The sequence below is a fragment of the Bombina bombina genome, chromosome 6 (genome assembly GCF_027579735.1).
Source record: "Bombina bombina isolate aBomBom1 chromosome 6, aBomBom1.pri, whole genome shotgun sequence".
In the NCBI taxonomy this organism is placed as follows: Eukaryota; Metazoa; Chordata; class Amphibia; order Anura; family Bombinatoridae; genus Bombina; species Bombina bombina.
In genome coordinates, this window is record NC_069504.1 from 395053444 (window position 1) to 395076898 (window position 23455).

At 39.1% G+C, this 23455-nt stretch overlaps 1 protein-coding gene across 1 annotated transcript in view; it reads left to right on the forward strand.

Moving 5' to 3' along the window:
• The window catches only part of STK10 (serine/threonine kinase 10), a 493300-nt gene that overhangs the window by 65221 nt on the left and 404624 nt on the right, over window positions 1–23455 (forward strand). Inside the window, exon 2 of the mRNA XM_053717126.1 lies at window positions 11312–11476. Within this exon, the coding sequence (XP_053573101.1) occupies window positions 11312–11476 (165 nt within the window). The remainder of the gene's footprint in view (window positions 1–11311; window positions 11477–23455) is intronic.

The window sequence follows — 23455 nt, forward strand, 5'->3', positions numbered from 1 at the left end:
CTAACTGCTTTAAAATATAGAGGGAGCGAGTCACTACATTAAGTGCACAGTAGACTATTCTCTATGAATATAGTCAAAGATGAGTACTACATATGCTGCACTGCCTCGGCCGCTGACAGTGCGACAACTCCTAATTTGTTAATATTAAAGAGTTAATAATGTGCTTGTATCTTTATAGGTAATCTAACTGTTAGAGATATAGCCAATACTGCATATAATAATTGGCATACTCCCATTAATTATAAATTGTAATTTCAATTTCCAAGATTACAAATGAAAACTCCTAGGTAAGCAGGATGGGGAAGCGTATAGGCAACCATTATAAAATACCAAATTTGACTCTTATTGACAGAAAATAGCCTTAATAGCTGATTTAGAGATGTCGTATAAGTCACCCTATAAAGAAATTAGGATTGTTTACAGTTATGCTGATAATTGTGTATGGGACATTCTTTAATATACTACCTGTACCACAAAAACGTATATAAAACAAAATAAAATAAGAGTTACCGACAGATATTATACTGGAAAGTACAGTATGATGATTCCCTAACAATCTATATGTGAAGTCAAATTACTGTATATGGAACATCAGAACATGCAGTCCAAAAGGACATATCTTTCAAGAAGTTAGCCCACTCCAGAACGGTCATCCAAAATGATCACTGGGCACAACCTCTCTGTAGTGAACACGATCAGGTCACCACTTCTACACACAGTTTGACAACTACCAGGGTCCCACAGCTTTCGAGGCAAAGTTATCTGCATTACTGTGTGTGTGTGCGGGGCTCCTGATGTGAGTATATCGGAAAACAGTGTCACCAGACAAGCCCAGGCCTGTGGTATGCTGGTTTCTTTTCTATATATCTCTTCGCCAGCTGGCCTTTTAACCCTCACATCTAAGGACACTCCTGTATGCTTGATATCTTGCGTACAGCCAGATGACTCGGGATCAGATCTACACTGCAGCAAATTCTCCACCGGCTAGCCCATGGCCTCAGAACCGGTTTGTAGCTCAGTACCAGTGGAGTGCCCCTTACCTCTTGCTCTGTAGTGAACATCTTGGAGGGACTCCGGTGGGAGAGGTAACCGTGGAGTGGTATTTGGTTTTATAACCTTATTGTTCACAGTAACCGGATCACCACTTGGGTTAACTTCAAAGAGCACTTCAACGATTTGCCTATGTTTTAAAAGCAAGTGGTCTATGGTTTGCACTACAGTAACGATAGCGTGTCCGCAGCCATCTTAGGTGGGGCTCCAACAATAAGATTTGTTTCCCACATACACTGGTATACAACTTTTTGTAGATGAGCTTAGCTTCCCTGAAGTAAGATAGGTGAAAGTGTAGTAATATAAAGTGCTTTGTGAGCTTGCACTGCATTTGGCACATGTCATGATGATGATATTGCCGGAGGGGGGGGGGTTAGAATGAGGCTGTCACCTCAGTCATATAGAGGCCTCAAAGTAAAGTCCCGGAAAACTGGAGCTGGAAATATGATAAACATTAGAGCTTATTCAGCAGACCATAAGGACGTCTTATCTTCAAAGATAGCTTGTAGATGTTATTGATGCCAGTCGATATTCAGTAGATTAGTTGTATTGTCTCTCCAGCTCTCAGAATCTGGGGTGTCAGGATCAATCATCTTTTTTGAATAGGTAGCTGATGCTTAATTTGTGTAGAGCCCCTGCTTGACTGACCTAGATTTACCTCATGTAATGTGTTTTAAATATCGCCATGTATGAACTTCTGCTTTGCTCATAGCTTTGTGCAATGAATCTAATTTCTCATTTTGGTTTCCATAGTTCTTAAGAAGGGTTGTGGGCCACAAGCCACATTAACCATGCTTTCCTCTGTGGGGAAAAACAAATCCTATCATTTGGTTCTTCTCTAGATCCTCATTAAAGATCTTTTATGATAGGGGTGGAGTCCTGCAAATCATATGAAACAAAGCTGCTGAGAAAAAAAGCAAACATGCTTAATTACTAGCAGAAACAATATCTTAAAGCTGAGCTGTGGAAGACTTTCCCATGGTCCTTCTGCCGCTTAGTTAGTAAAACAAGAAATCACCCAGTCTCTTGAACTGACTAAATGATATAAAAACGATTTCTCTCGTTTTGTATTTTGTCATAAAAACCCACAACAATAATTTTTACAAATTGCTACTGTTTAATGCTTGTTGTGGAATATGTCCGTCAAGATATGATGCATGCGTCAAATATCTATTTAATTTTGTGTGTTTTAAAGGATCATTATAGTGAAAAATGGCAGACTTGCATTATACTATTGGTAACTATTGGCTGCAACTCTTTATTTATTTTTGTTAGTTGCACAGGGGGGTTGTGCGACTAGTGTTGCTGATTGGCTCAGTGGCATTTTCCACTTGGGACCAGCAGTTCTCTATGGCTCCTGAGTGATACTTTTAACTATGTGTTTAACTTTTTTGTGTGGTTAAACACACAGAGATGCAGGGGCAATAGTAATAAAATTAAATGATCTAATGAATGAGAACATGTAATTTTTTTAACTTAAAAGGGACATTATACACTAGTTGTTTTTCTTTGTATAAATGTTTTGTAGATTTTCTATCTATTTATATAGCCCATCTCTGAGTGTTTTTGTAACAATGTTTAGTTTTGCTTATTTTTTTAATAACATTGTGCTGATTTTCAGACTCCTAACCAAGCCCCATAGTATCAGATGTACACTGAAGTTAGATTCCTGCTGCTATTGTTTGTGTAGTTTCTCTTGGGGGGGAGGGGGATTGTCTGCTCTTCCTGCTTTCTCGGCTCCTTTCACTGGGTGTCCCAGCCTAACCTTGTCAACAGTGCTAAACTGGGAGTTTCTAAGTAAGTTTTTAAAAGGTTTTATACTGAATTTTTAGATCAGTATCTGTAGATATTCTTCTTTATAGTATTGTTTTTTACATGCAGTTATATGAAAATTGGTGTACACTGTCCCTTTATATCATCATTTTATATTTTTTGCTCTTTGCTAAAAGTTGCATTTCTTATTTTCATTTTGTTAAAAAATACATTTCTTTTTATATTTTGATCAATAACTTAACATTTACAGAGTGTTTTAAAGGGATGCGTGCAATAATGAATTTATATTACACTAATGTCTTTAACCTAGGACAGGAGTTAAACATACAGGGTTTGTTTCCAATATTTCCAATATTGGGCCCCCAATAACTCTGTTTTGTAAGATATAGAAAGTGTGTTTTTTCAAGTAATTACAATCCAGAATGGTTTTGGCTGCTATAAGCCCCCATCCGTGAGCCAGTTTTCAATAGAAAAGTTCCTGAAAATTTGTTTTCTGTGGTTGTTAAATACTTATAGGGATTGAAAAACTGGGAATCTCACTGAAACTTGCATATACAATGCCCTGACCCTTTCACACCTCTTAAAAGGACAGGAAACCCCAAAAATTTTCTTTCATGATTTGAATAGAACATAAAATTTTAAACAATGAATTTTCCAATTTACTTCCATTATCAAATTTGCTTCATTCTCTTATGATCCTTTGCTGAAGGAACGGTATTGCACTTCTGGCGGCAAGATGAACACTTCTAGTCAGCCAATCACAAAAGACTGTGTGCAGGCACCAAATAGCAGCAGTTCACACTAGTGTAGGATATGCTCGTATTCTTTTTTTAACGAGAGATACCAAGAGAACAAAGCGCAATTTAAGATAGAAGTTAATTTAAAAGTGTCTTAAAATGACATGCTCTATCACAATCATGCAAGTTTAATTTTGACTTTCCTATCCCTTTAAGGCTATATTTGTTTTTAGTTTTTTAAATTAAACCCTTCGTACAGTTTGTAAGGGAATTCCTCATTTACATGTGCGAGATTAACCTATTGTGTTCTGAATCCATCCTTATCACTGGTGAACAATATGACTGCCGTTTGTATATAGGCATGATGGGTATACTGGTATGTTTGCTTAATTATTTATATTCACACTGTTAACCGGTTTGGTAAAATAGACATCAGAAACCTGTAGTGTTCTTCTTAATTTCAATTAGGAAGAGGCCACAACTTATCTTCTAAAATGTGATTTTAACAATTCTCACACTGTAAACTGTGAAACCGTTCCATAGCAATAATGTATCCGCAAACAGGATCACTACTTTGTGACCAGGATTTTAAAAGGAACAGTGTCTTCATGACCTGTATTTTAAACAGTATTGCACCTTCATGACCAGGCTCCCAAAAAGGATCCATGCCTTTGTGATTGTGGTTGCAATAATGTTGCCTTAAAAAAAATAAATGAAAATCGCATGTGAATGGGTTTTGTCTTTGTGGTCGCAAAGGTGCAGTCCCATTTTAAATCCCAGTCACAAAGGCTCAGTTCTCTTTGCAAGCACGATCACAGAGGCCCCAATTTATTAAGACGATTGTACTGAAACTGATCATCATGATAATGCCAGTGTGAATTAAAAACAAACAATTACAGAACAGGATTGATAGATATTGGGGTCCTGATTTTTGTTTTATCACTTTTCCTGAAGCCCCCCTTTCTTTCATGTAATTGGCAAAAGTCCATGAGCTAGTGACGTATGGTATATAAGTCACTAGCTCATGGACTCTTGCCAATATGAAATAAATGAATTTATCAGGTAAGTTCTTACATAAATTATGTTTTTTGTCTCATGCCCACTGTAGACGGACTATAAAATACCAATGAATAGAGGTTTAGGGAATCTAGAACATATATGCAAATGCACCTCTAAAATATCTGTGGCCATTTCAGAGTGTATTGCACATGTTCCAAAGTAAAATAATTATTCCACATTGTCTTATAATACTAAAGATGTCACAAAGGGACTTTATCAAGTGCCTTTATTTGTCAAATTTGATAAGTGTTAAATTGCCTTGTTGGAAACTAATGAGAAAATGGAGAACTTTTTGGCTACATGTAAAAAAATAGTGCTTTCTTTCATGTAATTAGCAAGAGTCCATGAGCTAGTGACGTATGGGATATACATTCCTACCAGGAGGGGCAAAGTTTCCCAAACCTTAAAATGCCTATAAATACACCCCTCACCACACCCACAATTCAGTTTTACAAACTTTGCCTCCTATGGAGGTGGTGAAGTAAGTTTGTGCTAGATTCTACGTTGATATGCGCTCCGCAGCAGGTTGGAGCCCGGTTTTCCTCTCAGCGTGCAGTGAATGTCAGAGGGATGTGAGGAGAGTATTGCCTATTTGAATGCAATGATCTCCTTCTACGGGGTCTATTTCATAGGTTCTCTGTTATCGGTCGTAGAGATTCATCTCTTACCTCCCTTTTCAGATCGACGATATACTCTTATATATATATATATATATACCATTACCTCTGCTGATTTTCGTTTCAGTACTGGTTTGGCTTTCTACAACATGTAGATGAGTGTCCTGGGGTAAGTAAGTAAGCTTATTTTCTGTGACACTCTAAGCTATGGTTAGGCACTTTTTTATAAAGTTCTAAATATATGTATTCAAACATTTATTTGCCTTGACTCAGGATGTTCAACATTCCTTATTTCAGACAGTCAGTTTCATATTTGGGATAATGCATTTGAATCAATCATTTTTTCTTACCTTAAAAAATTTGACTTTTTCCCTGTGGGCTGTTAGGCTCGCGGGGGCTGAAAATGCTTCATTTTATTGCGTCATTCTTGGCGCTGACTTTTTTGGCGCAAAATTTTTTTTTCTGTTTCCGGCGTCATACTTGTCGCCGGAAGTTGCGTCATTTTTTGACGTTTTTTTGCGTCAAAAGTGTCGGCGTTCCAGATGTGGCGTCATTTTTGGCGCCAAAAGCATTTAGGCGCCAAATAATGTGGGCGTCTTATTTGGCGCTAAAAAATATGGGCGTCATTTTTGTCTCCACATTATTTAAGTCTCATTATTTATTGCTTCTGGTTGCTAGAAGCTGAAACTGTCATTTAAGGAATTTGATCAATTTTGCTTTACATGTTGTTTTTTCTATTACATATTGCAAGATGTTCCACGTTGCAACTGAGTCAGAAGATACTTCAGGAAAATCGCTGCCCGGTGCTGGAGCTACCAAGCTAAGTGTATCTGCTATAAACTTTTGGTATCTGTTTCTCCAGCTGTTGTTTGTATTGCATGTCATGACAAACTTATTAATGCAGATAAAATTTCCTTTAGTACTGTTACATTACCTGTTGTTGTTCCGTCAACATCTAATTTTCAGAGTGTTCCTGATAACATAAGAGATTTTATTTTTTAAATCCATTAAGAAGGCTATGTCTGTTATTTCTCCTTCTAGTATACATAAAAGTCTTTTAAACTCTTTTTTCAGATGAATTTTTAAATGAACATCATCATTCTGATACTGATAATGGTTCTTCTGGTTCAGAGGTTTCTGTCTCAGAGGTTGATGCTGATAAATCTTTGTATTTGTTCAAGATGGAATTTATTCGTTCTTTACTTAAAGAAGTATTAATTGCATTAGAAATAGAGGATTCTGGTCCTCTTGATACTAAATCTAAACGTTTAAATAAGGTTTTTAAATCTCCTGTAGTTATTCCAGAAGTGTTTTCTCTCCCTGATGCTATTTCTGAAGTAATTTCCAGGGAATGGAATAATTTGGGTAATTCATTTACTGCTTCTAAAACGTTTAAGCAATTATATCCTGTGCCATCTGACAGATTAGAGTTTTTTGGGACAAAATCCCTAAGGTTAATGGGGCTGTCTCTACTCCTGCTATACGTACTATACGGCAGATAGTACTTCATTTAAGGATCCTTTAGATAGGAAAATTGAATCCTTTCTAAGAAAAGCTTACTTATGTTCAGGTAATCTTCTTAGACCTGCTATATTTTTAGCGGATGTTGCTGCAGCTTCAACTTTTTGGTTAGAAGCTTTAGCGCAACAAGTAACAGATCATAATTTTATAGCATTATTATTATTCTATAACATGCTAATAATTTTATTTGTGATACCATCTTTTGATATCATTAGAGTTGATGTCAGGTATATGTCTCTAGCTATTTTAGCTAGAAAAGCTTTATGGCTTAAAACTTGGAATGCTGATATGTCTTCTAAGTCAACTTTGCTTTCCCTTTCTTTCCAGGGTAATAAATTATTCGGTTCTCAGTTGGATTCTATTATCTCAACTGTTACTGGAGGGAAGGGAACTTTTTTACCAAAGGATAAAAAATCTAAGGTAAATTTAGGTCTAATAATCCTTTTCGTTCCTTTCCTCACAACAAGGAACAAAAGCCTGATCCTTCATCCTCAGGAGCGGTATCCGTTTGGAAACCATTTCCAGTTTGGAATATATCCAAGCCTTATAGAAACCTAAAGCCAGCTCCTAAGTACCCATGAAGGTGCGGCCCTCATTCCAGCTCAGCTGGTATGGGGCAGATTACGTTTTCTTCAAAGAAATTTGGATCAATTCCGTTCACAATCTCTGGTTTCAGAACATTGTTTCAGAAAGGTACAGAATTGGCTACAAGTTAAGGCCTCCTGCAAAGAGATTTTTTTCTTTCCCGTGTCCCAGTAAACACAGCAAAGGCTCAGCATTTCTGAAATGTGTTTCAGATCTAGAGTTGGCTGGAGTAATTATGCCAGTTCCAGTTCTGGAACAGGGGCTAGGGTTTTATTCTATCTCTTCATTGTACCAAAGAAGGTCAATTCCTTCAGACCAGTTCCGGATCTATCAATATTGAATCGTTATGTAAGGATACCAACATTCAAGATGGTAACTGTAGGACTATCCTGCCTTTTGTTTAGCAAGGGCATTATATGTCTACAATAGATTTACAGGATGCATATCTGCATATTCCGATTCATCCAGATCACTTTTAGTTTCTGAGATTCTCTTTTTAGACAAGCATTACCAGTTTTGTGGCTCTACCGTTTGGCCTAGCATCAGCTCCAAGAATTTTTTGAAAGGTTCTCAGTGCCCTTCTGTCTGTAATCAGAAAACAGGGTTTTGGTGTTTCCTTATTTGGACGATATCTTGGTACTTGCTCAGTCTTCACATTTTCACAGAATCTCATACGAATCGACTTGTGGTGTTTCTTCAAGATCATGGTTGGAGGATCAATTTACCAAAAAGTTCATTGATTCCTCAGACAAGGGTAACCTTTTTAGGTTTCCAGATAGATTCAGTGTCTATGACTCTGTCCTTGTCAGACAAGAGAAGTTTAACATTGATATCAGCTTGTCGAAACCTTCAGTCACAATCATTCCCTTTGGTAGCCTTATGCATGGAAATTTTAGGTCTTAGGACTGCCGCATTGGATGCGATCTCCTTTGCTCGTTTTCACATGCGACCTCTTCAGCTCTGTATGCTGAACCAATGGTGCAGGGATTACACAAAGATATCTCAATTAATATCTTTAAACCGATTATACGACACTCTCTGACGTGGTGGACAGATCACCATCGTTTAGTTCAGGGGGCTTCTTTGTTCTTCCAACCTGGACTATAATCTCAACAGATGCAAGTATTACAGGTTGGGGAGCTGTGTGGGGGTCTCTGACGGCACAAGGGGTTTGGGAATCTCAGGAGGTGAGATTACCGATCAATATTTGGAACTCCGTGCAATTTTCAGAGCTCTTCAGTCTTGGCCTCTTCTGAAGAGAGAGTTGTTCATTTTTTTTCAGATAGACAATGTCACAACTGTGGCATACATCAATCATCAAGGAGGGACTCACAGTCCTCTGGCTATGAAAGAAGTATCTCGAATTTTGGTTTGGGCGGAATCCAGCTCCTGTCTAATCTCTGCGGTTCATTTCCCAGGTATAGACAATTGGGAAGCGGATTATCTCAGTCGCCAAACGTTGCATCCGGGCGAATGGTCTCTTCACCCAGAGGTATTTCTTCAGATTGTTCAAATGTGGGAACTCCCAGAAATAGGTCTGATGGCTTCTCATCTAAACAAGAAACTTCCCTGGTATCTGTCTAGATCCCGGGATCCTCGGGCGGAGGCAGTGGATGCATTATCACTTCCTTGGAAGTATCATCCTGCCTATATCTTTCCGCCTCTAGTTCTTCTTCCAAAAGTATTCTCCAAGATTCTACAGGAATGCTCGTTTGTCCTGCTGGTAGCTCCAGCATGGCCTCACAGGTTTTGGTATGCGGATCTTGTCCGGATGGCCTCTTGCCAGCTGTGGACTCTTCCGTTAAGACCAGACTTTCTGTCGCAAGGTCCTTTCTTCCATCAGGATCTCAAATCCTTAAATTTTAAGGTATGGAGTTTGAACGCTTGATTCTTGGTCAAAGAGGTTTCTCTGACTCTGTGATTAATACTATGTGACAGGCTCGTAAATCTGTATCTAGAGAGATATATTATAGAGTCTGGAAGACTTATATTTCTTAGTGTCTTTCTCTTCATTTTTCTTGGCATTTTTTTTTTGAATACCGAGAATTTTACAGTTTCTTCAGGATGGTTTAGATAACGGTTTGTCCGCAAGTTCCTTGAATGGACAAATCTCTGCTCTTTCTGTTTTTTTTTTAACAGAAAGTTTGCTAATCTTCCTGATATTCATTGTTTTGTACAAGCTTTGGTTCGTATAAAACCTGTCTTTAAGTCAATTTCTCCTCCTTGGAGTTTGAATTTGGTTCTGGGGGCTCTTCAAACTCCTCCTTTTGAACCCATGTATTCTTTGGTCATTAAATTACTTTCTTGGAAAGTTTTGTTTCTTTTGGCCATCTCTTCTACCAGAAGAGTCTCTGAATTATCTGCTCTTTCTTGTGAGTCTCCTTTTCTGATTTTTCATCAGGATAGGGCGGTGCTACAAACTTCTTTTGAATTTTTTACCTAAGGTTGTGAATTCTAACAACATTAGTAGAGAAATTGTGGTTCCTTCATTGTGTCCTAATCCTATGAATTCTAAGGAGAAATCATTGCATTTTTGGATGCTGTTAGAGCTTTGTATTATTATGTTGAAGCTACTAAGTCTTTCCGAAAGACTTCTAGTCTATTTGTCATCTTTTCCGGTTCTAGAAAAGGCCAGAAATCTTCTGCCATTTCTTTGGCATCTTGGTTGAAATCTTTATTTCATCATGCCTATGTCGAGTCGGGTTAAAATTCCGCCTCGAAGGATTACAGCTCATTCTACTAGGTCAGTTTCTACTTCCTGGGCGTTTAGGAATGAAGCTTCGGTTGATCAGATTTGCAAAGCAGCAACTTGGTCCTCTTTGCATACTTTTACTAAATTCTACCATTTTGATGTGTTTTCTTCTTCTGAAGCAGTTTTTGGTAGAAAAGTACTTCAGGCAGTGGTTTCAGTTTGAATCTTCTGTTTATGTTTTTCATTAAACTTTATTTTGGGTGTGGATTATTTTCAGCAGGAATTGGCTGTCTTTATTTTATCCCTCCCTCTCTAGTGACTCTTGCGTGGAAAGATCCACATCTTGGGTAGTCATTATCCCATACGTCACTAGCTCATGGACTCTTGCTAATTACATGAAAGAAAACATAATTTATGTAAGAACTTACCTGATAAATTAATTTCTTTCATATTAGCAAGAGTCCATGAGGCCCGCCCTTTTTTGTGGTGGTTATGATTTTTTTGTATAAAGCACAATTATTCCAATTCCTTATTTTATATGCTTTCGCACTTTTTTCTTATCACCCCACTTCTTGGCTATTCGTTAAACTGAATTGTGGGTGTGGTGAGGGGTGTATTTATAGGCATTTTAAGGTTTGGGAAACTTTGCCCCTCCTGGTAGGAATGTATATCCCATACGTCACTAGCTCATGGACTCTTGCTAATATGAAAGAAATTAATTTATCAGGTAAGTTCTTACATAAATTATGTTTTTATTGGCGAGCCAAAACTGCATTTGTGTGTCTGTCTGAAAAACATCAAAAACCTCAATATTCTAGTTGTGTCCAAACAAAAAGTGCCCTTTTCCATCCGAAAACCCAGTAAAAACAAATTGATCAGTAGATTTGAATGTAACTCATGGATAGGTTTCTGCAGCAGCACTGAGCCAATAATGAACATACTTTCCCTCATTTGCTGCCCCTGCTGGGCTTCCGATCCTGGTATATACATGAAAACAGAATTATGGCTGCTGTCTGATTGGGCAAGGGGTGGATGGCTCATTTTTTTTTATAAACAGGTTGATATGCAACACGTATTTAAAAATATTGTTGAAAAAAGGCGTTTGCCATTTTATGTGCACTCACACACCACGAAAACTGAGATATTTCTATTTTTTTATTTGAGAGAGGGTTATGGTGAATTTTGCTTGGGAGGTAGCACAGACTTTTCTTTATTGAAATATACTTAATTTCATATCAATGATCTGATGAGTGTTGATTATTTATTTATATTTATAGGCTAAGAACCGGGAAACTGGAATATTGGCAGCTGCCAAAGTCATCGAAACAAAAAACGAGGAGGAGCTGGAGGATTATATGGTTGAAATTGACATTTTGGCAACCTGCAACCACCCAAATATTGTGAAGCTTCTGGGTGCTTTCTATTTTGAGGGGAAGCTATGGGTAAGAATACACTTTAGACTTTAGCAATAATTATTAAATGTATATTATAAATTTATATGTGTATTTTTTTCCTGCTATGCTTTAAAGTGATGGTAAAGTTCATGCTTCCTCAATACTTCTTCTTCTTCTTTAGATTCCTGATGTACCATAGATTAAAGTCACTAAATGTATTTGCTTACCGTCTTTCCTCTGCCCCAGTGAATGTTATTGCATAGAGAGTGTGTGATGTAGAGAGAGGTCACACCCGCTCTCTATGTAGGCATCCAAGCGCGCTCCCGAGGATATAAAGCGTTCGTGTGCCAACCTCCACTCTATGTGTAGAGGTGGGATTACATAGAGCTTGGATTCCCCTTGGTGCCTATTGCACATGCATCAAACATGAATGCACCCAGAGTTGGCTAGGCAGATCAGTGGGTTGCGTGTGCACAATACATCAGAATGGCGTCAATGCAGGACGCCAAGAGGGCCGCATTACTATTGGTTATCAAACAAAACATCACCAACCAAAAAAGTTGAGCTTCAGATACGGGCGAAGCAATGCAGATACAGAATAGCGGTAAATAGCTGTGTTATCTACATTAGTAAGCGCTTTAAAAAAAAATAGATGAATGAAACTTAACCTTATTTAATAAGACTTGCTTAACAATGCGGAGCAGATTGTGAAAATTGACCATCACTTTAACTGTAGTTCTGTAAAGAACAGCTAGCTAAGGATACATTAGACAGCTTAAAACTACATGGTTGCTGCTTAGCACAGTGTCATATAATGTTCTGAGTATTCCCAGTTTGTATTAGCGTTTCCCTGTAAATTGTTGTTGTTCAGTTTTTTTTTCTTTAGTTATGTAAGTGATACAACAAGGAAACTATATAAGTATAAAAAATTAAAAAATGTGATCAAGCAAACACAGTGCACAGAATATAATTTGCTATTAGGGCAATTAAACTCCTAAATGTTAAATCCTTAGGCAGACAACTTGACCACTACTCTATCAGTTTCCACTGACGTTTTTTTTTTTAAAAAAAAGTGATACACTCCGTAAGTGATACAACAAAGCAAATAAATGTGATCAAACAAGCACCGTGCATAGATAGAAATGCAAAAAATATACTTAAATTATAATTTGCCACAAATGAATTTTTTTTTTTATATGTATAAAAACAGATAAAATAAAATACTAACAAATCTTACAGAGTCAGGCACAGATTTCAATCAAGGGTGTGCACACCGGCAACGTGTATTAGACCTGTAAACTTCAGAGGGTCTTTTCCGAGTAACCTCAGTTTCTTTGGTCACTACACTGCTCTATTTGTAACCAGGCAATGTCCCATTGATGCCGTTCTGTGAATAATTCTCTTCTCCATTTTTCAATTTGATGTTGTATATACAAGTGTGGTAGTTAGAACTGCACTGCTTTGTTACCTTAGTCATGTGTCAGGAAACAGGGCTTTGCCACACCCTCCGTAGGTCAAGATTAGAAGGTATTGGTTCTGGGTTAGCGTGTGTGTGATTTGATATATAAATACTCAGTGAAAGAAGATAGTATAAACTGTGTGTAATACTTTATAAATTTATATAGGATAGGTGTACTGCTCAAGTCGTATATTAACAGGAAGAAGGCAATGATAGGGTAGATTGTGAATTTTCTCTCTACCTTTTAAAGGGTTTGTGGTGAGATATATCAGTTCCCAGGTTACGTTTTCAGGATTCTCTTACTGTGACAATCCTGGTTTTGCCTTGATTACTGCAGGCCTTTTTTGCAGACTTTGAGATAGAACCATCAGACATAAAGACAGAGGACAGCTAAATAAATCAAAGCCAAATCAGCCCTATGATTAGAAGGAAGCTTTTTCTCTTGTTTTGCAGTTTTCTGCAGGGCCCAATAAGTGCTTCTACTATGTGTTTAGCCCACGTATGGCGGTGAAATGGATAGTGTTAAAGGGGCGCTGGTCCTAAAATAGCATGCTCTAATGCAGTGATTTTTAACCTTTTTTTTGCCGTGGCACACTGGTTGAAAAACACTGCTCTAATGAATTAGAAAGTGTCATTTTTTCCAGCTATTTAAACTTAATGAACTTCTATGACCCTATGAAAAAGCACTATTTAAATATGCCCCCCGCCACCTTATAAAAGATTAGGTTACTATGGTTTTATTTTGATTTTAAAATTAGCAGGAAGTGCATGTCTGTGCAATAGCTCACTGGCTGGTAAGAAGTCTCCCACTGCTTTATTGGTTGTCGCACAATAATAATAAAAAAATACTATTCAGTGCAGAAACGTCAGTTAAAAAAACTCTAGTGCAAGTTATAATGCCCCCTTTAACCCTTTGAGTACTAAGCTGTATTTATTTAGTTTTTGTTTTTTTACCATTTCTCTTGTTAAGTGTATCCAGTCCACGGATCATCCATTACTTGTGGGATATTCTCCTTCCCTACAGGAAGTGGCAAGAGGATCACCCACAGCAGAGCTGCTATATAGCTCCTCCCCTAACTGTCATATCCAGTCATTCTCTTGCAAGCCTCAACAAAGATGGAGGTCGTAAGAGGAGTGTGGTGTTTTATACTTAGTTTATTCTTCAATCAAAAGTTTGTTATTTTTAAATGGTGCCGGAGTGTACTGTTTATCTCAGGCAGTATTTAGAAGAATAATCTGCCTGCGTTTTCCATGGATCTTAGCAGAAGTAACTAAGATCCATGGCTGTTCTCACATATTCTGAGGAGTGAGGTAACTTCAGAGAGGGAATGGCGTGCAGGTTTTCCTGCAATAAGGTATGTGCAGTTAATATTTTTCTAGGGATGGAATTTGCTAGAAAATGCTGCTGATACCGAACTAATGTAAGTAAAGCCTTAAAGGGACAGTTTACTCAAAAAATTTCTCCCTTTTAATTTGTTCCCAATGATCCACTTTACCTGCTGGAGTGTATTAAATTGTTAACAAGTAGCTCCTTTACCCTTATATTGGCATTTGAAATTGTTAATTTAGCATGTGGTATCCCCACCTATTCTGAAAGTTTGTGACCGCGCGTACCAGCTATAGATAAGCTTTGTAAACACAGCCAGCAGAAGAAATTACACTCCCAGTGTGATAAAGCAGAGATAAGGTAATAAAATGTTGATTTTCCATTGTTCTCTCAAAGTATTGGTGATTGTTTTAAGGACAGATATAAGATAAAGAAGCAGGTATATGTGCACAATGTGATACAGTAATGAGATCTGATTATACCTACAAGCTCAACCTATTTTATTAGGCTGTGGCTTCAAAACACAAAATCAGAGCTTTAATATACAGAAATAAACCTTAAAAAGCAAATTTTCATATAATTTTTTTACTCTGCAGTTGGTAAAAAAAGCAATTGTAAACACATTAAGGGAAAAATTATTTTACAGTATACTGTCCCTTTAAATGCAGTGATAGCGACTGGTATCAGGCTTATTAATAGAGATACATACTCTTATAAAATGTAATTTAAAACGTTTGCTGGCATGTTTAATCGTTTTTATATGTATTTGGTGATAAAACTTACTGGGGCCTAGTTTTTTTCCACATGGCTGGCTTGAATTTTGCCTAGTAACAGTCTCCTTATGCTTTCCACTGTTGCAATATGAGTGGGAAGGGCCTATTTTAGTGCTTTTCTGTGCAGCTAAAAATACTGACAGAGACATTCAGCTTCCCTCTGCATGATCCAGGACATCTCTGAAGGGCTCAAAAGGCTTCAAAGTCGTTTTTGAGGGAGGTAAAAAGCCACAGTAGAGCTGTGGCAGTTGTTGTGACTATTTGAAAAAACGTTTTTGTCATTTATTATTCCGTTTTTGGTATTAAGGGGTTAATCATCCATTTGCAAGTGGGTGCAATGCTCTGCTAACTTATTACATACACTGTAAAAATTTCGTTAGTGTAACTGCCTTTTTTCACTGTTATTTCAAATTTTGACAAAATTTGTGTTTCTTAAAGGTGCAGTAACGTTTTTTTTTATATTGCTTGTAAACTTGTTTAAAGTGTTTTCCAAGCTTGCTAGTCTCATTGCTAGTCTGTTTAAACATGTCTGACACAGAGGAAACTACTTGTTCGTTATGTTTGAAAGCCATGGTGGAGCCCCATAGGAGAATGTGTACTAAATGTATTGATTTCACCTTAAACAGTAAAGATCAGTCTTTAACTATAAAAGAAATATCACCAGAAGATTCTGACAAGGGGGAAGTTATGCCGACTAACTCTCCCCACGTGTCAGACCCTTCGCCTCCCGCTCAGGGGATGCACACTAATATGGCGCCAATTACATCAGGGACGCCCATAGCGATTACCTTGCAGGACATGGCTGCAATCATGAATAATACCCTGTCAGAGGTATTATCCAGGTTGCCTGAATTAAGAGGCAAGCGCGATTGCTCTGGGGTTAGGAGAAATACAGAGCGCGCAGATGCTGTAAGGGCCATGTCTGATACTGCGTCACAGTATGCAGATCATAAGGATGGAGAGCTTCAGTCTGTGGGTGACATCTCTGATTCGGGGAAACCTGATTCAGAGATTTCTAACTTTAAATTTAAGCTTGAGAACCTCCGTGTGTTGCTTGGGGAGGTATTAGCTGCTCTGAATGACTGTAACACAGTTGCAGTACCAGAGAAATTGTGTAGGCTGGATAAATACTATGCGGTGCTGGTGTGTACTGATGTTTTTCCTATACCTAAAAGGCTTACAGAAATTATTAGCAAGGAGTGGGATAGACCGGGTGTGCCTTTTTCCCCACCTCCTATATTTAGAAAAATGTTTCCAATAGACGCCACTACACGGGACTTATGGCAGACGGTCCCTAAGGTGGAGGGAGCAGTTTCTACTTTAGCAAAGCGTACTACTATCCCGGTTGAGGACAGTTGTGCTTTTTCAGATCCAATGGATAAAAAATTGGAGGGTTACCTTAAGAAAATGTTTATTCAACAAGCCCCTTGCATGCATTGCGCCTGTCACGGCCGCGGCGGCATTCTGGTTTGAGGCCCTGGAAGAGGCCATCCATACAGCTCCATTGACTGAAATTATTGACAAGCTTAGAACACTTAAGCTAGCTAACTCATTTGTTTCTGATGCCATTGTTCATTTGACTAAACTAACGGCTAAGAATTCCGGATTCGCCATCCAAACGCGTAGGGCGCTATGGCTTAAATCCTGGTCAGCTGACGTGACTTCGAAGTCTAAATTACTCAACATTCCTTTCAAGGGGCAGACCTTATTCGGGCCTGGTTTGAAGGAAATTATTGCTGACATTACTGGAGGTAAGGGTCATACCCTTCCTCAGGACAGGGCCAAAGCAAAGGCCAAAAAAGTCTAATTTTCGTGCCTTTCGAAATTTCAAGGCAGGTGCAGCATCAACTTCCTCCGCTTGAAAACAAGAGGGAACTTTTGCTCAATCTAAGCAGGCCTGGAAACCTAACCAGTCCTGCAACAAAGGCAAGCAGGCCAGAAAGCCTGCTGCTGCCTCTAAGACAGCATGAAGGAACGGCCCCCTATCCGGCGACGGATCTAGTAGGGGGCAGACTTTCTCTCTTCGCCCAGGCGTGTGCAAGAGATGTTCAGCATCCCTGGGCGTTAGAGATCATATCTCAGGGATATCTTCTGGACTTCAAAGCTTCCCCTCCACAAGGGAGATTTCATCTTTCAAGGCTGTCTGCAAATCAGATAAAGAAAGAGGCATTCCTACGCTGTGTGCAAGACCTCCTAGTTATGGGAGTGATCCATCCAGAACAAGGACAGGGTTTTTATTCAAATCTGTTTGTGGTTCCCAAAAAAGTGGGAACCTTCAGACCAATTTTGGATCTAAAGATCTTAAACAAATTCCTCAGAGTTCCATCTTTCAAAATGGAAACTATTCGGACCATCCTACCCATGATCCAAAAAGGTCAGTACATGACCACAGTGGACTTAAAGGATGCCTACCTTCACATACCGATTCACAAAGATCATCATCGGTTTCTAAGGTTTGCCTTTCTAGACAGGCATTACCAATTTGTAGCTCTTCCCTTCGGGTTGGCTACAGCCCCGAGAATCTTTACAAAGGTTCTGGGCTCACTTCTGGCGGTTCTAAGACCGCGAGGCATAGCGGTGGCTCCGTATCTAGACGACATCCTGATACAGGCGTCAAGGTTTCAAGTTGCCAAGTCTCATACAGAGATAGCTCTGGCATTTCTGAGGTCGCACGGGTGGAAAGTGAACGAGGAAAAGAGTTCTCTATCCCCACTCACAAGAGTCTCCTTCTTGGGGACTCTTATAGATTCTGTAGAAATGAAAATTTACCTGACTGAGTCCAGGTTATCAAAACTTCTAAATGCTTGCCGTGTTCTTCACTCCGCGCCCTTCGGTATCTCAGTGTATGGAGGTAATCGGCTTAATGGTAGCGGCAATGGACATAGTGCCATTTGCGCGCCTTCATCTCAGACCGCTGCAATTATGCATGCTGAGTCAGTGGAATGGGGATTACACAGATTTGTCCCCTCTGCTAAATCTGGATCAAGATACCAGAGATTCTCTTCTCTGGTGGTTGTCTCGGGTACACCTGTCCAAGGGTATGACCTTTCGCAGGCCAGATTGGACAATTGTAACAACAGATTCCAGCCTTTTAGGTTGGGGTGCAGTCTGGAATTCCCTGAAGGCACAGGGATCGTGGACTCAGGAGGAGAAACTCCTTCCAATAAATATTCTGGAGTTAAGAGCGATATTCAATGCTCTTCTAGCTTGGCCTCAGTTAGCAACACTGAGGTTCATCAGATTTCAGTCGGACAACATCACGACTGTGGCTTACATCAACCATCAAGGGGGAACCAGGAGTTCCCTAGCGATGTTAGAAGTCTCAAAAATAATTCGCTGGGCAGAGTACCACTCTTGCCACCTGTCGGCAATCCATATCCCAGGCGTGGAGAACTGGGAGGCGGATTTTCTAAGTCGTCAGACTTTCCATCCGGGGGAGTGGGAACTCCATCCGGAGGTGTTTGCTCAGTTGATTCATCGTTGGGGCAAACCAGAGTTGGATCTCATGGCGTCTCGCCAGAACGCCAAGCTTCCTTGTTACGGATCCAGGTCCAGGGACCCAGAAGCGACGCTGATAGATGCTCTAGCAGCGCCTTGGTTCTTCAACCTGGCTTATGTGTTTCCACCGTTTCCTCTGCTCCCTCGACTGATTGTCAAAATCAAACAGGAGGGAGCATCGGTGATTCTGATAGCACCTGCGTGGCCACGCAGGACTTGGTATGCAGACCTAGTGGACATGTCATCCTTTCCACCATGGACTCTGCCTCTAAGACAGGACCTTCTGATACAAGGTCCTTTCAATCATCCAAATCTAATTTCTCTGAGACTGACTGCATGGAGATTGAGCGCTTGATTCTATCAAAGCGTGGCTTCTCCGAGTCAGTCATGAAAGCCTGTTACCAGGAAAATCTACCACAAGATATGGAGTAAATATCTTTATTGGTGTGAATCCAAGAATTACTCATGGAGTAAGGTTAGGATTCCTAGAATATTGTCCTTTCTCCAAGAGGGCTTGGACTAAGGATTATCAGCTAGTTCCTTTAAAGGGACAGATTTCTGCTCTGTCTATTCTTTTGCACAAGCGTCTGGCAGAGGTTCTAGACGTCCAGGCGTTTTGCCAGGCTTTGGTTTGAATTAAGCCTGTGTTTAAACCTGTTGCTCCCCTGTGGAGCTTAAACTTGGTTCTTAAGGTTCTTCAAGGAGTTCCGTTTGAACCCCTTCATTCCATTGATATTAAACTTTTATCTTGGAAAGTTCTGTTGTTGATGGCTATTTCCTCGGCTCGGAGAGTCTCTGAGCTATCTGCCTTACAATGTGATTCTCCTTATCTGATTTTTCATGCAGATAAGGTAGTTCTGCGTACCAAACCTGGGTTTTTACCTAAGGTGGTTTCTAACAAGAATATCAATCAAGAGATTGTTGTTCCATCATTGTGTCCTAATCCTTCTTCAAAGAAGGAACGTCTTTTACATAATCTGGACGTAGTCCGTGCCTTGAAGTTTTACTTACAAGCTACTAAGGATTTTCGTCAAACATCTTCCCTGTTTGTCGTTTACTCTGGACAGAGGAGAGGTCAAAAAGCTTCGGCAACCTCTCTTTCCTTTTGGCTTCGGAGCGTAATACGCCTAGCCTATGAGACTGCTGGACAGCAGCCCCCTGAAAGGATTACAGCTCATTCTACTAGAGCTGTGGCTTCCACCTGGGCCTTCAAAAATGAGGCCTCTGTTGAACAGATTTGCAAGGCTGCGACTTGGTCTTCGCTTCACACTTTTTCAAAATTTTACAAATTTGATACTTTTGCTTTTTCGGAGGCTGTGTTTAGGAGAAAGGTTCTTCCGGCAGTGGTTCCTTCCGCTTAATCCTGCCTTGTCCCTCCCATCATCCGTGTACTTTAGCTTTGGTATTGGTATCCCACAAGTAATGGATGATCCGTGGACTGGATACACTTAACAAGAGAAAACATAATTTATGCTTACCTGATAAATTTATTTCTCTTGTAGTGTATCCAGTCCACGGACCGCCCTGTCCTTTTAAGGCAGGTTTAAATTTTAATTAAACTACAGTTACCACTGCACCCTATGGTTTCTCCTTTCTCTGTTTGTTTTCGGTCGAATGACTGGATATGACAGTTAGGGGAGGAGCTATATAGCAGCTCTGCTGTGGGTAATCCTCTTGCAACTTCCTGTTGGGAAGGAGAATATCCCACAAGTAATGGATGATCCGTGGACTGGATACACTACAAGAGAAATACATTTATCAGGTAAGCATAAATTATGTTTTTTACTCCAAATCCCCAAGACCTATACCGTTGGAAAGGTTAGGCGATTGGGGGTCTTGGGGGTCTGTAGCTGCTTAGATGCCTGAGATACAGGCTTCTTAGCACCCTGCCCCCTTTCCCTATCTTGTCCATTGAAATCTTTAAATAAAGTTGAGCGGTGACGTCATCACGTCATAGCGCGTGAAGTTACCGCACATAATGGGAATCCCCGGCGATGCCTGTCAATATACAGGCTCGATCACCGGGGTGGGAGTTGATGGGAGCCCCCAGATTGCTTTCAAGGTAGGTCAGTGCTAGCGACAGCTCTGAGCCGTTGTTGGCACTCAAGGGGTTAAAGGGACAGTCTACTTGATTTTATTGTTTTAAAATGAAAGGTAATTCCTTTACTACCCATTGCCCAGCTTTAAATAACCAGCATTGTTATTAGTATATTTTGGGGCCTCTAAGATTGCCTGTTTCTAAGCCCCTGCATGCCATCCCTTATCTCAATACTTTTTCTTACCTTTTTACAATCTTGCTTATAGCCAGACAAAGCTAGTTCATGTTTGCCATATCGATAACATTGTGCTCACTCCTGTCGAGAATGATAATGGTCTCACAAGAACCAGCACTAATTGGCTAGAATCCTAGATTGTAAAAAGCTAAAAAAAAAAAGCAAAACAAAAAAACACTGAAATAAGGGGCAGTCTGCAGATGCTTCGATACAGGTAATCATATAGGTAAAAAGTATATTAATATAACCGTGTTGGTTATGCAAAACTGGGGAATGAGTAATAAAGGGATTATACATTTTTAAAACGATAACCATTTTCAAGTAGACTGTCCCTTTTTAATATGCAACAAATACAATTGACATAATACCCTTTTCTTTCATCTGATGCTAAGAGTCCACAAGTCTCCACATGTGAGAATAATACTCCTGACCACTAGCAGGTGGCAAAAGATATCCAACAGACTAGTGCTTTAAAACTCTCCCACTTCCCATGAACCTCAGTCATTTTCTTTTGCTTCCTTGATGACGAGTAAGGTGAAAGTTTTATCACTTTGATGTGTATGTTCTTTTGAGACTGCTTTTGGCTGGAAAGCTCTGTGGGCCTTAGTGCCTGATTAGTAAACCCCCATTTCATTGTGATCCTGTTTGGGTATAGATTCCCACATGTGATGACTCATGAACTCTAAGCATCTGATGAAAGAAAACAAAATGTATGCTTACCTGATAAATCAATTTATTTTGTGATGGTGAGAGTCCATGAGCGCCGCCCTTTTTGTTCAGGTGGCAGCAGTACTTGTTTTTCACTTCTTCTTTTGCTCTGCTTTATCTTATCTGCTTTTCTGTTTTCCCTCATCTACTTGGCTGTATTAATGAGGATCATGGGATATGGAAGGGATTTGAAGCTCTCGTGTGTTGCAGTGTCTTTTGCCTTCTAGTGGTCATTAGGGGAATTTTCCACAAGTGGTGACCGGTGGACTCTCACCAACATGAAAGAAATTAATTTATCGGGTAAGCATAAATTTTGTTTTTGAGACATTGAAACTGTTACCTTTTTATCTAGTAGTTCTGTGTTTCAATTCTGCTGTATTTCTCACAGTGATTTTTTTTCTAGTAAAAGGGAGCTATGAACTGAAAGACAAATGAACACAAGTTCCTTTGCATTTTGTACTGTGGTCATCTCTTCTGCCAAACAGTACCTTGAAGATGCCTCAGGGCACGTAGCATTTCCTGTAACCTGTATATTTAATTACTTATTGTTACTGCTCTCTGCAAACAAATTCTGTTTTGTTACCAACTTCTTTCTGCTTTTCCAGTTTCTGTTTACCTAATGCTGGCCGCTATTGCCTTGCTCAATCAATAACATAGTTTGAATTCCTGTTCTACTTGGTGTATACTATATATTTTGCATATTGCTTGTTAAATGCGTCAGATTGTTTATATTGATGCCTTTTTCTGCTAGAGTAACCCACAGGGTCTGGCTAGTAACTTTTGTCCTTGGCACAATTATATTATACTAGGCCTTAATTCAGTGGCAACGCTCCGTATGTTTTTATATGGGAGACCAGCTAATTCCAGGCTCCACCTGCTTCATAAACAGACAATACCTGATGCTTGTGAACCTAGTGCTGGTGACGATTTACAAAATAATGATGATGATGATAGTAAGACTATGCCATATCATTTTTATTGTGGTTCCAAAACTACATTAGGATATTCGGCACATTGTATCTCATTTTATATAGAACTGCATAAACATTACTTAGTAAAAATTGTATTAAGATTATACAATAAAAATTATTAAAGATTCAAGATTTTAAAACGTTCAATTCATAGTTTCTGAAAGTGGGAGAGTACTCTGCAAATGGAACTCTTTGGGGCAGCTTCTAAATGATAAATATTCTCATACATACAACTTTAGCATGGTCCATGTGCCGCTTGTACTTTAACTATCATCAAATCAACTGCAGTTTGGATACTCAAAATAGTTTGCACTAAAGGGATGATAAGCATATTGGGGGAACAAATTCCAGTCAAATTTTAAATGCATTCCTCTCTGTTAGGTGCCAGGATAGGGATGGGAGATAAGCACTAATTAGCCTAAACTAGTCTGTTCAGAACAGAAACAATATGGTTTATAACTCACTCATTGTATTCGTTCCTAAACTTTGACCTTTTGTCCCTAACATTTTATTTTTATTTATTTTTTATTTAAAATTAGTGGTTTAACTTAAAAACTTTAATTTGCCTTCCAACTTTAGTTCATGACCTTTATGAAAATGTGTCCATAATACTCAATTTCTGTATCTTCTGCAAGTACTGTCATGATGTTCTGTTTGGTTGTTATTACGTTTTATTTTAAAGTGTGGCTAAAGTTACTCTGTGAATACCATCTTTTCTACCTTTTCCCATTGTAGTTGGTGTTCTGCTTTATACCTACTTTATTTTTTCCAAAAAATGTGTCTATTCCAAAATGTTTTCCCTAGGTAAATGACTTGGCAGATTCTTATAAGACATGTTTCTAGAAAGGATACATTTTTCCATATACATGACTTGCTTACTTTATTGTAGATGAGATTGATTGTATATTAAACAGCACATTCCAGCTTTTGCTTAATAGTGCATGCCTCATGGGTCCTTGACAATTTACCGAGAGATTAGGTTAATCAAACAATGTTGTCACTGCCCATACAGTGCTCT